Source organism: Empidonax traillii, unplaced genomic scaffold (genome assembly GCF_003031625.1).
Source record: "Empidonax traillii isolate 1590-97213 ecotype Southwest subspecies unplaced genomic scaffold, ASM303162v1 scaffold277:size2070623, whole genome shotgun sequence".
In the NCBI taxonomy this organism is placed as follows: Eukaryota; Metazoa; Chordata; class Aves; order Passeriformes; family Tyrannidae; genus Empidonax; species Empidonax traillii.
This window is the reverse complement of record NW_020955470.1, coordinates 1284491-1303027: the sequence shown is the minus strand read 5'-3', so window position 1 is coordinate 1303027 and position 18537 is coordinate 1284491. Positions and strand designations below refer to the sequence as shown.

General features: G+C 40.1%; 1 protein-coding gene across 1 annotated transcript in view; it reads left to right on the top strand.

Annotated features, from left to right (window-relative positions):
• The window catches only part of PRKAR2B (protein kinase cAMP-dependent type II regulatory subunit beta), an 85136-nt gene that overhangs the window by 15970 nt on the left and 50629 nt on the right, over positions 1-18537 (top strand). The window contains exon 2 of the mRNA XM_027890112.1: positions 14505-14540. Coding sequence (XP_027745913.1) covers positions 14505-14540 — 36 coding nt within the window. The remainder of the gene's footprint in view (positions 1-14504; positions 14541-18537) is intronic.

Here is an 18537-nt window from a genome sequence, read left to right as displayed (position 1 = left end):
TTGCCATTACTAGACATTTCTGAATGTGATCCACAAGCAGTGGAGCAAAAATACATAATGTCATTTAGCTTTAAATCATCTCTTAGAATGCTTTTAATGCTACTGCAGTATAAGAAAAAGAAGACAGATCTTAGTATTTGTTCTTTGATCACCCCCTTTCTCAGGGGCTATTGTTCAGGTGCTACCAGTAATCTCTGTTTCACACTAATATAACAGAAGATACTGAAATAAATCGGCATTTGCAGCTTCCTTTGCCATTCCTCATCTCACTTGCATGGGTTGATTGGTTCAGGACAGAAAAGACACATCCTGTTAACCTGTCCATAAGGTCTGTTCACACAGTGGGATCTCTGACCTCCCCATTCTCTTGAGAAAAGAGTTATTTGGCCTCAAAGATTCTATAATTGAGATACAGGGACTGACTCAGTAGGAAGCAGTTTGAGAATAAACCCAAGATATATAAAGGGGCTCAAGTGGCAAAATTTGGCATCATTATAGACAAATTGCCTTTGGGGCACAAAAATCTCAACACCAAGTTAGGCAACTGAGCTCTCTGTTCATTCTCTAAACACATTCTATGTAGCTGGGGTATAATCCTGGAATATTCTCGGGAAGTTCCGAGTTGTTACCGTGGATGAGAAGTTTGATATGAGTGTAGGCCTGGAAAGAGATCCTAACCAAAGGCGTTATACCATCTATATGCTATGTTGTTTGCTGTTTGCATCTTGGCACTGGGACAGTAACATGCTTGGGTCTGTGTTTGATCATGGTCATATAAATGCTGGCACAGTTGTATCATGACTGAGTACAAGACAGAAACTGGGCTGTGCAACATACTGTGCTATGAGTTGCAACGTGTTCTGCATGCCTACATTTGTGAGAAGAGAGTGACAATGGGGTATCATGTTCCAAAACTGAGAGCTAGCTATTCAAGGGAGAATTTCAGGATCAGGATGGTGGTGATCACAGAGATGAGGTCCATGTTCTTTGTTGTTCAGTAGCTAGATATCACAAGGCAATGGGTCCAAGGAAGGGTGCTGCCTGGTCACGTGGAGAGTAGTTATCCCTAACTGGCACCATTCTTCACTTGCCCAGTTCAAGGGAAAATGACAGCCAGCTGTACCAAATGGCTGGGAGGTGCCATCTGTGGGATCCTCAGTTGATACCCTTCTGAGTAACAGAAAAACAGTAGATAATGCACTTTGCTTACATAAGTTTCTTCAGCTCTCTTGTTCACAGGTTGATATATTTATGTGGTGCTCCTTTGTATGGTTCTTTATCAATAGAGAGAACAATAATTTGTTTTATTGCAAGTCATGTTGTTGACAAAATTTTGCTGTTATCTGCAGTCCTTCAGTTGCTCGGGCAGGTTTCACTGTCTTCAGTGCAATGTCAACAGGCCAGTGTGCAGCTAACTCAAGATGCTGCCTGTGGAGCTGCTTAGGTGTCACTGTCACCAGGGGTTCTTTGGTGGCTTTCTCTCTGCCCTTTCTTGACTCGTACAGCCATTCATGAAGGTCAGCACCTGGGGTCTCTATAGTTAGGGCATCATCAGTAGTCTTGTGGATATGGATAGGGACTTTGAGTGTCTGAAATGCTTATCTTGTTAAGGTTGAATCTGTATCCCACCCTCTCCCTGGGCTCGTGTTGTCGTGCCTGTTTGCAGGAGTAAAAGAGAACAGTTATTGCAGTGGTACCTTGGGCCTGTGTTGAAGTGAGTGCAGCTGCCAGCACCAGCTGTGCTTCATTCACTTACCTCTGAGAACTGTAAAGGCCAAATCATGAAGGGTGCCTTGGCTAACAGCTTCACTGTAATCCCTGACAGCTGCTTGCCGTCACTTCCATTGCATGTATATGGGAAGTGAGCAGTAAAATATTTTTGATTTTCTCTTCTTTCTCTTCTCTCCTCTTTATTCTATCTTTGACTCAAACTCTTAGATCTCTACACTAGTTTTTGGTAGGCCAGGCTTTTGCTGCTGGTGTTGCCAGGGTCTGCAGCCTAAGAGTACAGGCATTAACTAGAAACAGAAAAACAAAACCCAGAAGTATCCCCAACTTGTTCTCAGAAACTGTGCTCAGACCTAAGGGATCTGAGCTTGGGGAAATGACCCCGGTGGGCGTGTTCTGACTGGTGGGAGGACACTGGGACTTGTTCATTGTGGTGTTATTTCACTAACTGGTTTTGTTGGCTGCCAGACAATGGACAGTTTGTATAATGGTGGGAAGTATATTATTTGTAGTTAAACCGGTGAGATGTTGGACTAGGAAATGGCTGATATGCTCTGCCTGTGGACTGTTAGACATTTCATTAGAGTCTAGGAAGTGCTATCCTGCCACTGGTATCATCTGCAAGCTTCTGTTATGTGCTAGGAGAGACGACAGGATATTCCTTAAGAGCTTCACTTTTTGGTTATGACTTTTCTAGTTAGATGCTAAGTACGTAATGTTCTTAAAATATGCAAACTTTAAAATACCAATGAAGTCCAAAACCTTAAATTTCACCAGGAAGTGAATAAGTAGGCAATGCAGATTGCAGATCATACATATTCATATACTTCTCCATCAAGGTACTTTGTACCACACGTTTCTGCCAAGGTACCAGGCAGAGTCTTTGTATAAAATCTTTGCTTCAGAACGTTTTAATGGTGTTTGCCCATGTAGGATTTGTTGTAATAACCTAATGGCAAAGTGACAAAAACATGAAAAATAGTAGGAAAGCCTGAGTCTTAAAAGGTTTGAGGCTTTGGATTAAACACAGATAGTATGAATGTGTATGAGAAAAAGCAGTTATGTTCACCGTTGTTAAACCATATAAAATAGATGAGATAATTATAAACTCCACACAAAGGTGTACTCCTTCAGAGAAGAATACTGACAGCCATGACATCTTCTCCAACCCACTTCCATCAGTGAGATTGCAACGTTATTCCTTTGTAATAAATGTATCTTGTGGGTACTGTCAAGAGACAAAAGACGTAGGCCAAAATTTTGGTAAAAAAAAAAGGATCTGGAGCACTGTTGTGTAATGGTTAAGGGAAGCTCTTGCCTATCAGGAAATCAGAACAGGTTACTCTTATAAAATCTTTGTTAGTTTTCAGTTTGGCAGAAATACTGGTTCTGCCAAGTTTTTCTTCATCTTATGAAATGGTGAACCTGAAACATAATGTCATATAAAATGTCAATTTGATACTTTTACAGATGAGAAGCACCACCTAACTGATTTGGGCATTGCTGGTAGAGTTTTGGCAGAATGACCAGTTTTTCTCCTATTCTGATAGGGAACATGCATACATTAGTAAATATGCTCCAGGCAGCAAAATTAGAAAGCAGGAGAGAACATGAAATGGATCTAAATGCCTACGCAGCAGTGCTAGAAAGCAAATAACCACAATATTCTTAAAATAGCTTATGAAATTTCAAGTGGAAAGAAGCCATTTACAGATGGTAAGAAGATAAAAGCATTACTGGCATTTTGTGTCAGATTGTGTCAGATTGTTTAGTAGCAATTGTAAACTGTGCTATAGCTATTGCAGAGTATCCCTTGGAGATGGTAATGCATTAGCAAGGAAGAATGTTACTGCAAGTGGTATTGGGTGTATTGATCAAGTTAAAAAATCAAACTAAACCACCCCAACCCACTCCACTCTCTCTCTCTCTCTATATATATGGGGTTTTTTCCTTCTCATCTGGATCACTGATTACCTTTAATGAGATAATGGCCAAGTGTACTGGTCACAAACAATAAGAAGGATGAATTTCTAAGGGGAAACATGCTCAGTAACAGAGTGCACATTTAAGATCGAAAAGCTCAATACATCAATGTCCGAAAGAATAAATTTAGAAACTAAGAATAGCTCCCCAAATCTTGGACAAGCTGCTTGGGTGGGAAAAGAGCAGTGTTTGATTCCCGTAATGGGCTGTGACAGCCCGTTTCGCTGGGTTGGGTCATTGGTCTAGCATATCAGGCAAGCATTTCATCTTTTTGTTTTTCAGTGTTAGTAATTACATACAGCATCAATTATTCACAAGAGCTTAAATCTCTCTAACTGATAAAAAGGGAGAGATTTCTTTACCTCTCTTTTAAGGTTTGTGTTCTGACAGGTTAAATAACCAACTAACTTGTGGCAATATTCCAACCAGTGAGGCGCCTTCATCGGGGGCCCAACTTTACTGTCCCTGTGCAAGTGCACACAGCAAGGGGGATAAACAAGATGTGCACGTGCCTGCAGGGCTGTGATCTTATTGGCCTCATGGAGACATGGTGGGATGGAGCTCCTGTGGTTGGAGTGTTGGAATGGAAGGATACAGGATCCTTAGGAAGAACAGGCACCGGAGAGATGAGGGGAGAGTGTTACCCTCTATGTCAGTGACCGTCTGTAGTGCATGAAACTCCGTCTGGGGGTGAAAGAGGAACCAACCAAAAGCTCATGGGTCAGAATAAAGGGAGGGCAGGGACAGGTGACATTATAGTGGGGATCTGTGACAGCTGCCTGGCCAGGAAGACTGAGCACATGAGGTTCTCTATGGGCAGATAGGGGTGTTCTCACATTCAGAAGCCCTGATCTCTGTTGGAGAGACAAAACAGCAGAGCATAAGCAATCCAGGAGGTTCTTGGAATGCACTGATGGTAACTTCTTCCAGTGACAGAGGAAGCCAACAAAGACAGGTTCTATGCTGGACCTTGTTCTCACCAACAAGTAGGGGCTGGTGGAGCATGTGAAGCTCAGGGACAGCCTGGGCTGTAGTGACCATGAAATGGAGGAGTTCAAGATCCTTGGGGCAAGCTCGATACCCTGGACTTCAGCAGAGAAGAATTTGGCCTATTCAGGAATCTGTTTAGTAGAGTGCCCTGGAGGGAAGAGAGGCCATCAAGATGGTTAATATTCAAGAATTACCTCCCCTGAGCTCGGGAGTGATGCATCCTAACAAAGAGAATGTCAGGTAAAAAGGCCAGGAGGCCTGCAGGCAAGAACAAGGAGCTTCTGGACAAACTCAAACACAAAAAGAAAGCCTACAGAGGATGGAAGCAAGGACAAGTAGCCTGGGAGGAATACCTGGGAGGATATCTGAGCAGTCAGGGATCAGGTTAGGAAACCTAAAGCCCTGATAGGAAAGCTAAAACTCTGATAGAATTAAATCTGGCCAGGGATGTCAAGGGCAACAACAAAAGCTTATACAGATATGTTGGTGATAGAAGAAAGACTAGAGAAAATGTGGGCTCTCTCCAGGAGGAAATGGGAGACCTGATTATGTATCTCAGCCTTGTCCACATCCCAGGTAAAGATTTTTTTTTTTTGCCTTAGTCTTCGTTGGCAAGTGCTCTGACCCTGCCACCCAAGTTGCAGAAGGCTTGAAGTCCCAGAAGGGACTGGGGGAATGAAGAACCACCTGGTGTAGGAGGTCATGTTCAAGACCCTTAAGGAACCTGGAGGTGCACAAGTTAATGGAACCTGATGAGATGCATCCATAGGTTCTGTGGGAACTGGCAGATGAACTAGCTAAACCATTTATCCATCATATTTGAGAAGTCATGGCAGTCCAGTGAAGTTTAAACTGACTGGAAAAGGGGAAACATAAAGTGCTGTTGTAAGAAGTGGGGGGAAAAAAAAAAAAAAGGATGACCTGGGGAACTGCAGACCAGTCAGTTTCACCTCAGTGTCTGGCCAGATAATGGAGCAGATCATTCCTTCCATGGAAAATAAGGAGGTGATTGGTGACAGTCAGCATGACTTCACTGAGGGTAAATTGTACCAGACAAACTTTATGGCCTTCCACAATAGGGTTACAGCACTGGTGAATAAGGAAAGAGTGATTGATGTCATCTACCTTGACTTGTACAAACCACTTGACAGTGTCCTACACCACATTCTTGCCTCTAAACTGGAGCAGCATGGATTTGACTACTCAGTGGATAATGAATTGGCTGGATGGCCTCACTCAAAGAGTTGCAGTCAATGGCTTGATGTTCAAGTGGTGCCCAGTGAGGACTGGTGTTCCTCGGGGCTGGTATTGGGTGCTGTGTAACACCTTTGTCGATAATGTGAATTCCATGCGCTCTGAGCAGGTTTGCAGATAACACCAAGCTCTGTGTGTGATCAGCACTCTGGAGGGAAGGGACGGCATCCAGAGGCACCTTGGCAGGCTTCAGAGGTCAGCCTGTGTGAAGCTCATGGAATTCAACAAGGCCAAGTGCAAGATCCTGCACATGGGTCAGGGCAACCCCAAGCACAAATACAGGCTGGGTGAAGAATGGATTGAGAGCGGCACAAAGAAGGAAGACTTGGGAGTGTTGGTGGATGAGAAGCTCGACATGACCCCGGTGGTGTGTGTTGGCAGCCCAGAAAGCCAGTTGTATGCTGGACTGCATCAAAACCTGTGTGGCCAGCAGGAGATCACCCCACCTGGAGTACTGTGTTCAGCTCTGAGGTCCCCAGCATGAGAAGGGCATGGAGCTGTTGGAGAAAGTCCAGAGGAGGCCACAAAGATGATCAGAGAGCTGGAGCACCTCCCCTGTGAGAACAGGTTAAGTGATGTGGGGTTGTTCAGCCTGGAGAAGAGGAGTCTCCGGGGAGACCTTACAGCAGTTTTCAAGTATGATAGGACAGGGTGGGGGAATGTCTTTAAACTGAAAAAGGGTAGTTTTAGATTACATAGAAGGAAGAAATTCTTTACTATAAGGTTGGAGAGGCACTGGAAGAAGTTGCCCAGAGAAGCTGTGGCTGCCCCATCCTTGGGAGTGTCCAAGGCCAAGCTGGATGGGGCTTTCAGCAGCCTGGTCTAGTGGAAGGTATCCCTCTGTCCATGGCAGGGGCATTGGAACAAGATGATCATGAAGGTCCCTTCCAACCAAAACTGTGCTGATTCTTTAATATTGGCTGTATGTTTATGTCAAAACATGACAATGAAAATGTGCTACTTTGTAGTGTCATTTAAAAAAACCTATATTTATCATCAACATTAATTATAACCTGGAAATAATATAAAAATCCTGAAATAATAGATTAGTTTCTCTGTTTATTAAATGTTTTCAGAGACTTCATTTATAGCACTGCTGTTTTCCTGATACCATAGTGATGTGTTTAAATGGATACACAGCAAAGTAAGCCCCAAGGTATTTACCCACATATTTGATTCATATTCTTGTGTGGTGACAGCTTAATAAACAGTGAATCAATTTGCTAAAAATTTTACTGAGCCTTTTTTGATGTGAATTATCAAGTAAAGCTTTTTGATTTTTGAAGAAATTCTTTGTGTCTTATTACTGTGTAGTCATTCAGTCCTTGGAAGTGTGTGATGTTGGGTTTGAAAAGGGACAGTCCTAGTGAACTGGCACATAATTGTAGAAATCTGAGCTCCAAAGTTAAATCACAAGGAGCACAAGGTCTTTGCACAATATCTGATCTAATTTTCAAATTATTTTGACTACAAGGCTTTCCCAGCTTTCTTGAGAGAGAAATTTTCCAGACTGAAAAATTAAAAGAAGTAAACTATAGAGCCAATGAAAATCTCAAAATTTCATTTTGACTAACAAAATGCATTTTAGGACTACAACCTCATGTAAGTCTAGTTTATTTTGTTGTGCATTATAAAAATTGGAATAACAGAATATTCTGGTTTCTGTATATTTTTATTCTTTTACAGATGTGTTGATGTCTTCACAGACAACAATAATTATGTTTGTATTTGTTAGGGTACAGATGGTTTTAAAATCTGTACCATTTTAAAATGTCATTTTTAATTAAAAACTAAATAAATCTTAGGACATCCCATCAGATGTAGCTGTTTTCTCTTGCCAACACCTACTTTTCTCGCAAAAGCTAAATTATTTGCTTTCACTTTTTCTCTCAGTAGCACATAAATACTGTCACTATAGCATTGTTTCTCCCTCATCTCTGATTTCTCAGCCTGTCTATGGGATTTGCTGAAAGCCTGCATTTCCTTCATGCCTCGCTGCCTGCGTTTTGCTGTGTGTATGAATGTGTGTCTGTGTGCACTCTGCCTCCTCCGGTTCGCAGCAGTCCTGACTCCTTAGGGAGCACACTCTTCCTGAAAGCACGTACCTGCAGTGCCTTCCAGCAATTCACCTTTCCTTGGATGGAGCCAGATCCTTCTGTGTGCAGATCCTATCCTTTGAGGAACTGTGGGTATTCTTCCCCAGGGTGTAAATCAGAGTTTGGGAGCGGACTTCAGATTTTTCTGATATGTTAAGGTTTGTTTTCTGGGAAATTTGGTGGCAGTATTGCTGTCTAACCTTTCAGGTTCTTTGGCTGACTGTTACTCACAGCATGCACCTCTGTGGCCGTGATTTACCCTTTCTCCTTGTGAAAAGGCCAAGCCTATGTACTGCTGTTCTTCAATTTTGTGTTTAGTAATAAAATCATCTTTTGAGACTGACTTGCTTGGTGAGAGAAATAGTAAAATATATCTCACATATTTCATCATTAAAATATTACTGTTGCTGTTACATTTCCAGAAATTGAAACACACTTATTTTGAAAGCGATGCTCTATCTAACTACTGTCTTGCCAGGGCTGTTTGTTTGTCTTCCAAATAATAGCTGTGTATTTGCTGGACTCATCCCCTCTTCTCATTCCTCACAGCTGTCATGGCCTTTCACAGAGAAAAGACAAGAACCATTCTCCATAGGCCTGACAACTCCCTCTTTTGTCAGAGTCATTTCTTCAAACTGTCAGTGAGTGTTTGTCCGGCCTTCCTTGAGATTTTTATGAGGTCTTACCAGTGTGAACGTACATGAACACAATTGTATGATCTTGTGTCCATCTCATAAGGTAAAAAATCTGAAAATATCATTCTACCGGAAATAATCCTGAACTAAAGTGAAAATTTCCTGTGATGGAGGGAAATTAGATGGGCTCCAAATTACTACTATTATTATTTTTGTGTTGTCCCAGTCTGTCGTTGTCCTGGTTAATGGGGAGTTAACGGTATTTCTTCCTTTTGGGACATAAAAACATAAGTCTGACGAAAGCATACATTTTAGAGTGGCGTTCATTTAGATTTTATTTTGTTCTTGTTCTGATTAGGTCATTCTAGTTAATAATCTGTGAAAGAAGGCAAGAAAATGTTAATTTACATAATATAGGAATATGATTGCAGTAAGCATAATTCAGAGTTTTTCTGAAAGTTGGGAGACCTCTGAAAAGCAGATAAACTTGGAACTGAAAAGGTAGAGCATGTAGTGCCCATGATTCTCATCAGTTAAAACTTGACCTGGGATTTTGAGGTATATGACTAAAAGACATGGGTAAATCAGGGATAACTCTTCTGGAAACACAAGAGTTAAATGGTATAAAATCATACAGTCTGCTGAGAGCAGGTTCTCAGTCTATTCTTCAAATTTGGACTAGGTTTGACCCACTGACCTCAGTGAGGTCCTCGAGAGTTTTAACATAGCTTTGCCCTCAATAGGATAGAAAAAAATGTATGATTTGTCTATTGCATTCGTTTCCTAACCTCACTTGGGGCATTTGCATCTTCCACACAAAGATAGTACGCTGCGGTGTGGATGTTTCTGTTTGTGCCTATCCATTAAGATATTAAGAGTATTCCTGTTGTGTAAATAGAGATGGTTTTTTTGGAGCTATGGGCTGCCAAATGTGAGGATTTTAAACATGTAATAGCAGAATTTTTTTGGTGGGTGTTTTTTTTTTTTTTTTTGTTTTGTTTGTTTGTTTATTTGTTTTTTGTTTTTCTTATTTTTTAGGAGGTTTAGCCCTTTGCCATACGAAGAAATTACAGTGGCTAATTGGAAGTGAGGCTTGTGGAAGGTGTTCTACTTTTTACTAATACTGAAGCTTAATCACTAATCTCCTGCCAACCCTCGTCACTCAGAGCAGGCATTTTGGCTTTGTGTGTTTTGCTCTAAAAGAGCATTGCCTTGAGTTGCCATGAATGTGGCAGAAGACTGAGCAGTCTCCTGTTTCCCTCTGTGCACTGGAGGGGCTGCAAGGAATGGAGTGTGCTCACACTTGCTTGGGCACATGTGGGGTTCTGTGCACTCTGCTGAGCAGCCTGGGGCTGTGTATTTGCTGTGGTTGGCAGAAATCACCAGTTTGCAGGTCTGGTTGTCAGAGAGTGCTCAGGCATGTCCTTAACAGCCCCTGATAAGCAGAGTCTCTTGTTGAATCCCAGGTTGACAGTCCCTGACTTTTTGGGAAGGCTACATGTCTAATGTCTGCAATGTGTTTGGCTTCTTATCCAGGTGACATTAATAGCACAAGAATCTCTTGCAGTTTCTGAAACAAAACCAATTAAATTGGGAGTCTACAAAAAAGGATAGCTCAAGCTATCAGAACAAGCTAACTATCTGGAGGCTGCCCAGCTAGGAATTCTTTCTTAGCATTACCTTCTTAGTCTTGGTGCTCTGCAGATCATCCCACAGACTCCCATTTCCTCCTCTACTTACAAAATTATGCTGCTTTTATAGTCTACTTTGCAGGACTGTTGTGGTGACTGCCTAATGCTCAGAAAGTGCAACGGGGAAAGGAGCAATGGTTAGACAGTTGTTGAGTGATGGAAAAAATTCTAGTGTGTTTTGTGTAGTCTGATGTTGTTTTTAAAGCCTATGTTCTTGGTGAATAGATATATTAAAATACCTCTGCCTCTCTTGATCGTTTGCAGATGATTTCTGTTTATTTACTTAATCTGTATTGCCCCAACTGTTTTAAAAGCTGTACCTTTGTACAGTCCCCTGAGCAGGGATTTTCAAACAGGAATTTCAGTTACCAGCAGACCAATTCTCTCTTACGTACCACTAACAATGAAACAACTCAAACATGTCACATAAAGGTCTAAAGCTTTTGCAGTTTCAAATGGTAATTTAATCAAGACTTCATCAGGATAGAGACCTCTGCAATTTCTCTCACACACACCCACCCCACCCCCAGATAATTTTCCTCTATGAGGTTTGTAATAGATTTTGGTTGAGACTAAGTAGAACATGAAGAATCATATTTAGTATTGGAGTGACACGGTGGCTGTAAACAAGATCCTCTGTGCACAGCAGTACATTATTTGTTGTGGTGCTGTAAAAAATATTAAATATTGCTGGACATGTTCTGAATTTATCTGCATGCCAGTTTACCCTTCATTGGGAAAAATCCCTGACTTTTGCAATCATGAGGTTTTGCAATCCATGTTTTTGCTCCTCTTACATTTTGCACAAGTTAGTATGGGGGTGAGTGTAGCTGTAAGTTACTGTGGTTTTTTTCTAGCAAGTTGGTTTATTGAATCATTTTGAGCAACTAGCCCTCAACACAATGTCACTATAACCTTCAAGGTATTTTTTATGTAGAGTTAACTTCAGCAGCCTCAACACCATTCCAAGTTTCCCCCTGCTGGGAAACTGTGGAGATGTGAACTGCTGTGTGTCAACGGTGTTGCTAGTGATAGTGGGGTAGCCCTCTGACAAGGCTGCTTGGGTTTCACATTGTAGGGAGCAGTCCTTGGGCAGTCCACAGAGCCCAAAGCCAGTTGCTTTTCACTGTGCCTGCAGGCAGACATGGAAAGTCCCAAGAGTCTGCTTGTGGATGTGGCTGAGAGGAGAGAGGGGAGCGGCTGAAGTAGCAGGGTGGGAAGCACAGCGCCTCAGCACCACTTCTTTTGTGTGGGCATGGCTTGGGGCTTGAACCCAGGGATATAAATGCAATATTCCCATGACCTGTGAGTGGAGTTTCAAAGCTGCCTCATAATTCATCCTGGATGCCAAGACTGTCTCTTGGCATCCCTGTCTCTCTGAGTACCACTTTCACTTGAGCCATGTGAATCAAGACAGTCATCTTGGTCCAAAGCTAAGTCAGCCTAACTCAGTAAGGACAGGGGCTAAAAAAACAATGTCCAGGGAAGGTGATAATCACAGTCAGAATAAGTAGAGTTTCTTCCCTGGGAATCTCTCTGCTGCTCGTGATGCTATGTGGCTCCAAGAGGAGCATTTAATATCCCTCACTGACTATTTCTGCCATTGATTTATTCATTTGTTTCTGAGCCAAGGCTTTAACCTCCTGACATGTTTGAAGGATATTTTAGTATTTGTTTATGGGTCCAGCAAAATGCTTCTTAGACTTTTATTTTGCCCACCTTACTATGCTTATCCTGCCAGACATTGTAGTGACCTGGTTGACCATGCATCTACTTTGTAGTGAGAACACCAGCTAAATTTCTGTAGGGCTGATGACTCTAAGACCTTCTTCTGTGCTAACTCTTCCATCTTTCTGGACAACAAAAGAGTACTGTGATTCGCTACTAGAAAAATAGAGAGTGGTTCAACTTGCTCCATAAAAAATAACTGTGGATGCTGCTTTGAAATCTTCCAATAACACATTTGGATGACCTCCATGAAATCCCAGTCTGGACAGGAAGGCTTTGTCTGGTTGCTGCTGAAATACTGATTATTCACATAAGCTCAAAAATGGTTGCTAATCAAGGTTCTGACGTTTTTGCTTTTTTTTTTTTCCTAACAGTAAATAATTTGTAAAATCTATTGTCCAATAAATTAAGCTCCCTGCAGCCAAATAGAATAGTGAATTTAGAATTATGGAGCTGGAAAAGAACTTTCTTCTTTGATAGTCCCAGTAACTTGTTTCAAGTTACGTTAGTTTTGTGCTAGATGTTCTTTATTTTTAATGGTTTATTTTGTGTGTGTGTGTGTGTGTGTTGGGTTTGGTTGGTTGATTGGCTTTTGGTTTGTTTTGGGGTTTTTTTGTAAAATGTGCTGGAGTAGCTGTCTAGAGGAGTTAAATCTTCATATGTACAGATTGTGTACAGAACTGACAGCCAAAACCCTCCATGAGTTTGGGGAAAGCTTTTGAATGGGAGCAGAATACTGTTTTATGCTTTCTTGTTAGAAATATGTCAGATTCCAGTTTTGGGTTTTTTATATGAGCACATCTGCTAAGACCTGCTGCAAATTTACATGCTTGAGGAAACAACTCAGCGGTCTGATGGTGACAGTCATGACTGATGCCCTGAAATAAATTTGGCCCGTAACAGTAGTGATAAAATAAATGGTTTTGAGGAATGAAACAAGCCCAGTATTACAAAACAGCAGTTGCATAAAATATGGTGTCTACTTTAATTGCTTTAATAAAAATGCGTCTATTTTTTTGTTTTGTTTTTAAATTATTAGAGGGAATCAGAATTCATGTTTAAAAATAACATTGCTGGTTATGTTACTCTTGTGTTCATCTGTATGCATTTTCGGGGTTTGTGATATCTTATTAACCAGAGATTTCCTTGCTCATGACTAGCACTCCAAACCTCTGTAGTTGGGTTTCCCAGTGTATTTTTTGCAACTTGGACTTGTCACTACTATATCTGCTTGCACAAACCGTCTGCCACTGTGGTTCAGAAATTGTAGCTTTGCTCTCTTTTTTCATCCCCAAAGGAATGGGGATGAAAATCAGTTTGTGTCTCAGGCTGTTACTGTCTCTCCTGTTTTCTCAGCAATTTTTTTCCTCTTTGTCTTGGCTTAGATGTTCAAGAAATGATGCATAACTCCCATGTAAAATTAAGTGGAATAAAATAAAAAAGTTTGATATTTTTCATGTTGCAATTCTGTGTAAACATGAAGAGCACTTTTTAAGGCTGAATATTAATAAGCACTGTAAGGGCATACATTTTTAATGTAGCTGCTTCCCACATTCGAAATTAGGTCATTCAGATTTCTTCATGCTGTTTATTCCAGCAGTTAATATATCACATGAAAGTAGAGTTCTAGACCAGTGTTTTATACTAATTAGGAGAAGACTGAAGGTTTGTATTTGGAAGGCAAAACATGAAACTTTATCTATTTTATCTCCAGTAGCTCTTAAAGACGTTGGTAAACCTAGAAATTAAATAAACGTAAAGCCATGTGCTTTACGTTGCATTTTGCAGTTTATCCCAGTTGGAAACAAGACAGGAATCTGATTACAAATGTTTGCAGCACACAGTTGGAGATGCGCCAGGATGGCACTATAAAACATTTGCACTGGGGTTTGGATGGGGCTTGGCATTGTTATTGACTTACCCAAGGAGTTCTAAAGGTTAGCCAAAGCAAAAGTTGATCTTTTAGATGGGATTGCAAATTAGTCTTTTTGTCTGTAGGAGTATCATTGGTGCCATATTTCCAGTAGGTTCATTTTGTAAAAGTAAAGTAGATTTTTTTACCTTTTTTTTTTTTTTTTTAATGCCTGCTTGCGTTATTGTTTGCAAGATGCCAGTTACTGTGCACTCAATAAATAATGGAAATGCAGATCTGAATGTTTCATGTCCAGTCAAGGACAGCAGTAAGTAACAGTAACTCTTAGAAAATGGTCTTGAAAGCTTACTAGTTACTATGTGCCATCTCTTACAAAGCTGCATAAAAGATTGTGTGTGAATGTAGCGTGGGTTTCTATAAAGATACAAAAATAATGGTTAACACTTTGAATGAAGTGTAACGTTGTTATGTTTAAAGTGTGTTAGACCACTACAAAAATAAACAAAATGTTGTATTTTTTTTCCAGCTCCAGCGATAAACCGATTCACAAGACGTGCATCAGGTAAGTTGAATGAAATTTCATTTGTCTACATAATAGTTGAAACATAACGCTGGCAGTGATTGTCATGTAAAATGTAATATGACATTAGTCAGAGTTCTTTAAAGATGACTGACTTGAGTTAACCTCTAATTTATTATATGCTTTACTGAAAAATGTAGCTGAGGTTTCAGGGTCACAGAGCTTGCCTGAACCCTTCTTGTTGCTGTGAAACTTATTAAAAACCTAAGATGTTGTTTTCCTTTAGAGAAAAAAATTTTAGTCCTAGCAGAACTGAACTGAAAGCAAGACCTGAATGTCAGCTGATTCAGGGCTGCCTTACTTTACAGACAACCTGAAACTGCAATTTGGTGATCGCTATGCATGAAGAAATGTACAACTGGGCAAAAAATCTCACTGTTCTTCCAAACTGAGCTGGTTTGTGTACATGGTGCATTGCTCTGCTCAGCTGGCAGATTGGGTCTAGAAGTGCCGTTGCTGTGGTGGTGGTGTGTTCTCCTAGGAGTGCACCTGCCCATCTCGGGGCCAGTTTGTGTATTCTTCAAATTAACTTGGTTCTTGCTGGCTCAGAGGACTCTTCACCTTGTTCCATTACATGTAACAGATACCTCCAAATTACATAGAATTATAAATTAAATTAATTAGTTAATTAAAAATTAATATTCTTGGCCTCTCCCTGTTGTTCTGCCATGTTATATCCTGCAGGCTTAACTTTTAGGGCTTTTTCTCCTGAAGCATGAGGTCCAGAACCTGAATCTTGTTTAAAGTACTATGAATCTGAAAATGTGGCACAAAAGTCACCACTAAATCTAATGAAACTCATGACAGACTCATAAGAGTTTGTTTTCAACTTCAGGTCACTTTTAAATAATAAATGTAATAAAGTTAATATTTGATAATGCAGTAAGTCTATCCAGAGTTATAATTTTGCTGGTTACAACCTCAGTTGGATAGTTCCTTGTCAATATAAAAATATTAGTGGAAATCCTCAGGATTACTAAGGAACTGTATAGAAAAATGGAACTTTGCATTTGCAGGATTGGTGCATGCTGTATCATAGAATCATGGAATGGTTTGGGTCGAAAGGGACCTTCAAGATCATCTAGTTCCAATGCCCCTGCCATGGGCAGGGACACCTTCCACCAGACCAGGTTGTTCAAAGCCCCATCCAGCCTAGCCTTGAACACTTCCAGGGATGGGGCACCCACAGCTTCTCTGGGCAACCTGATCCGGTGCCTCACCACCCTCACATATGTAGCACACAGTAAGACAGTGTCATGAATTCCAAATATTCTCATGCTTTAAGTAGTGACAGTACTTCATGAGGTACTGTAGCTTGAAACGAAAGGAGCGGTTCGTTAACTAGCGCTCAGTAACAGCGAGCAGGGCTCTATGCAAATCACGTTTCATGTTTTTAAGGAAAGTTCTACTGTGACTGATTGATAGCTGACTTTAATGAATGCAGTCCTAACAGATGTGCGCTAAGCTTTTGCATTTCAGTAGGAGAGTCTGATTGTTTGAAAAAACTAATACATGCACAAAAAAGCCCTAGCCAGTTATTTTTAATGTTTCTTTAACGTTAAATTAACATTTCTTTTTGAAATGAAACTGAAAACGTTATAAGGCTGAAATTTCTGTACAATTATTGGGGAAATAATTTCTGCAGGCAATTATTATTTCATGGGTTTTGGTCTTGTGGAAAGATAAAATATTTTTGTGGAAAGATAAAATATAATGAGCCAGGTTGTATGGTATTGTCCAGATGTAAATCATGTGAATACATTTCAAGCTGGAACAAGGTAATACTGCAGTCTACTATATGTACTATTTTATTAAGTTGCTGGCAGTTTTAATAGTTAAAATAGTTATTTTTCAAACAAGCCTGTGGAAGATGATAGTTCTTTCTTTTCTTCTTAAATGGTAAATGAGTACTGGAGACTACAGTGCATTTTAGAAACGTGATTGATCAAATATAAAATTAAAAATAGAAATCAGACTTATTATGCTGATAATAAAAACATTTAACAGGGATGTTTGCAGTCCTAACCATATTTTTAGATAGTTTTTCTTTTAATTGCACAATTGTTTGGGTAGACTAAGGTGGTCAAGATACCTTGCGAGTGGAAAAGCTGATAGTGGCTATTGGTTTGGATTTTTTTATGCTTGGTGGCTTCTGTAATCAAAGTTTAGGAAACAAGAGGCAGACCAAATGAAATGTAGGGGTTTTTTTCTCAAATGTGAATTTCTGTTAATTTTAGGCAGTTTGGCTAAGAGTTATTTTAAAATTTGAAATGTGCAAGACTGTTGATTTTTGTGTGTTTTTGAAGTTTTGTTTTTGGTGAACATTACTCCAAGCTGGTGATGGATATTTGGGGAGTTAGCTGTAGCGTGTGGTTTGATGTACATCTGATCTAGTGATCTTGCAGACTGATTCTGAGAGTCTGTCACTTCAGGGTCCCTGCCCTTGTCATGCCCACTGGTTGTCTCTACTTCCCTGGCGTAGACCTATTAGTTCTGCTGACTGAGGGTGCATTGATTTAAATAAAGCAGAAATACAAGAGGGTTTTTTCTGCTGATTTGCTTTGGGTTTCCAACTGACCTGTGCTGTGGCTCCCTAATAACTATATCTCAAAGAGGGGAAGTAGTGTCTGCCTTGAGCCAGTGGTGGGATAGAGGAAGAGCTGAATTACTGACACCAGCTGAGGCAAAACATCCAATGATATCTGCAGCAAAGGCTCGTAAACTATTCTGCTAAAAGCTGCTTTTTGAGCTCTTGCAATGATAAGTGGGGAGAAGCCAGGAGATGACACATTTCCTCACAGAAAACAGTAATTCTCTACAGTGGATATCTTGATGTTTCTGTTCTTCTTTGGATAATGCCTAGTATTTTACTTGGTTTCATAAGATACAGTTATTTTTCCTAACTGAGCTGGAAATTAGGCAGCCAGGTTTTAATTGCTGAAGCACCCACTGAAAATAATACAGTAAGGCATTTATTATTTAACAGCTGTTCCTGTTAACATGCTGTGAATGTATTAATGTGCTGTCATTGGTACCTAAAGAATAAAGGCATAAGTAAGTTAGGATCAATTAAGTGTTCTTGAATTCTGATTCTTAAAATCTATTGAGCTGCCTAATATAGTATCTCGTGTGTGTGTTTATTCATATGTATGTGTGTATGTGCAATGTGGGCTCTGTACATAAAATACACATATACCATAGTGCTGATGACATAGCTACACATGGGCTAGCTAATAATGCACTCCAATTTTCTAGCCTATGCACAGATACAATAGATATCATAGTCTTAAATAGAGGAGTTTAGCAAGAAGAGGAGATTAAAAAGACTTAATACAGCTAGAATGAACAATGACACAGCTGTAAGTAGCTAATCCTCAATTTTTCCTTTAAAATCTGGTGACACTGAGGTGAAGAGAAAGGATAACAACTGCTGAGGCAATCAAAAGACATGGATGGGGGGAAAAGGGGAACATGGAGGTAGAAGCAGCATGAAGTGGAAAAGAAAGCTGTAAATATGTTCATGAGGTGAAAAATTAGTAGAAATTCTTGAACAAGCTGAGATGGCCAAGAGATGCAGTTTCTGAATATAGACAGATACTTTCTTGCTGTGGATGAGATAGATTTTAATTTCCTTTAAACCATGACAAATAGATAAACAAGTAAATTATCTAATTAAATACTGGCAGGAATTTAGATTAATGCAACAAAACCAGCATGGGTTTGCTGCATAATGAGCTTAAATTTATACTTGATAGATAATATTTACAGAGGCTATTTTGTACCCATTTACTAGTGTTATATACAAATGTATAATTTTTTAAATTAAGAAATAGATAAGTCTGTAAAGTACTTCAGTTATGTATATGCTTAAGATTCTGACAGCAAAGAAAACCTAAGTCGGTTTATTGTGAGTTAGCCTTCTTAACCTAAGACATGGTAGATAGACTCAAGGGCATATTAACAACAGACATAACTTCCT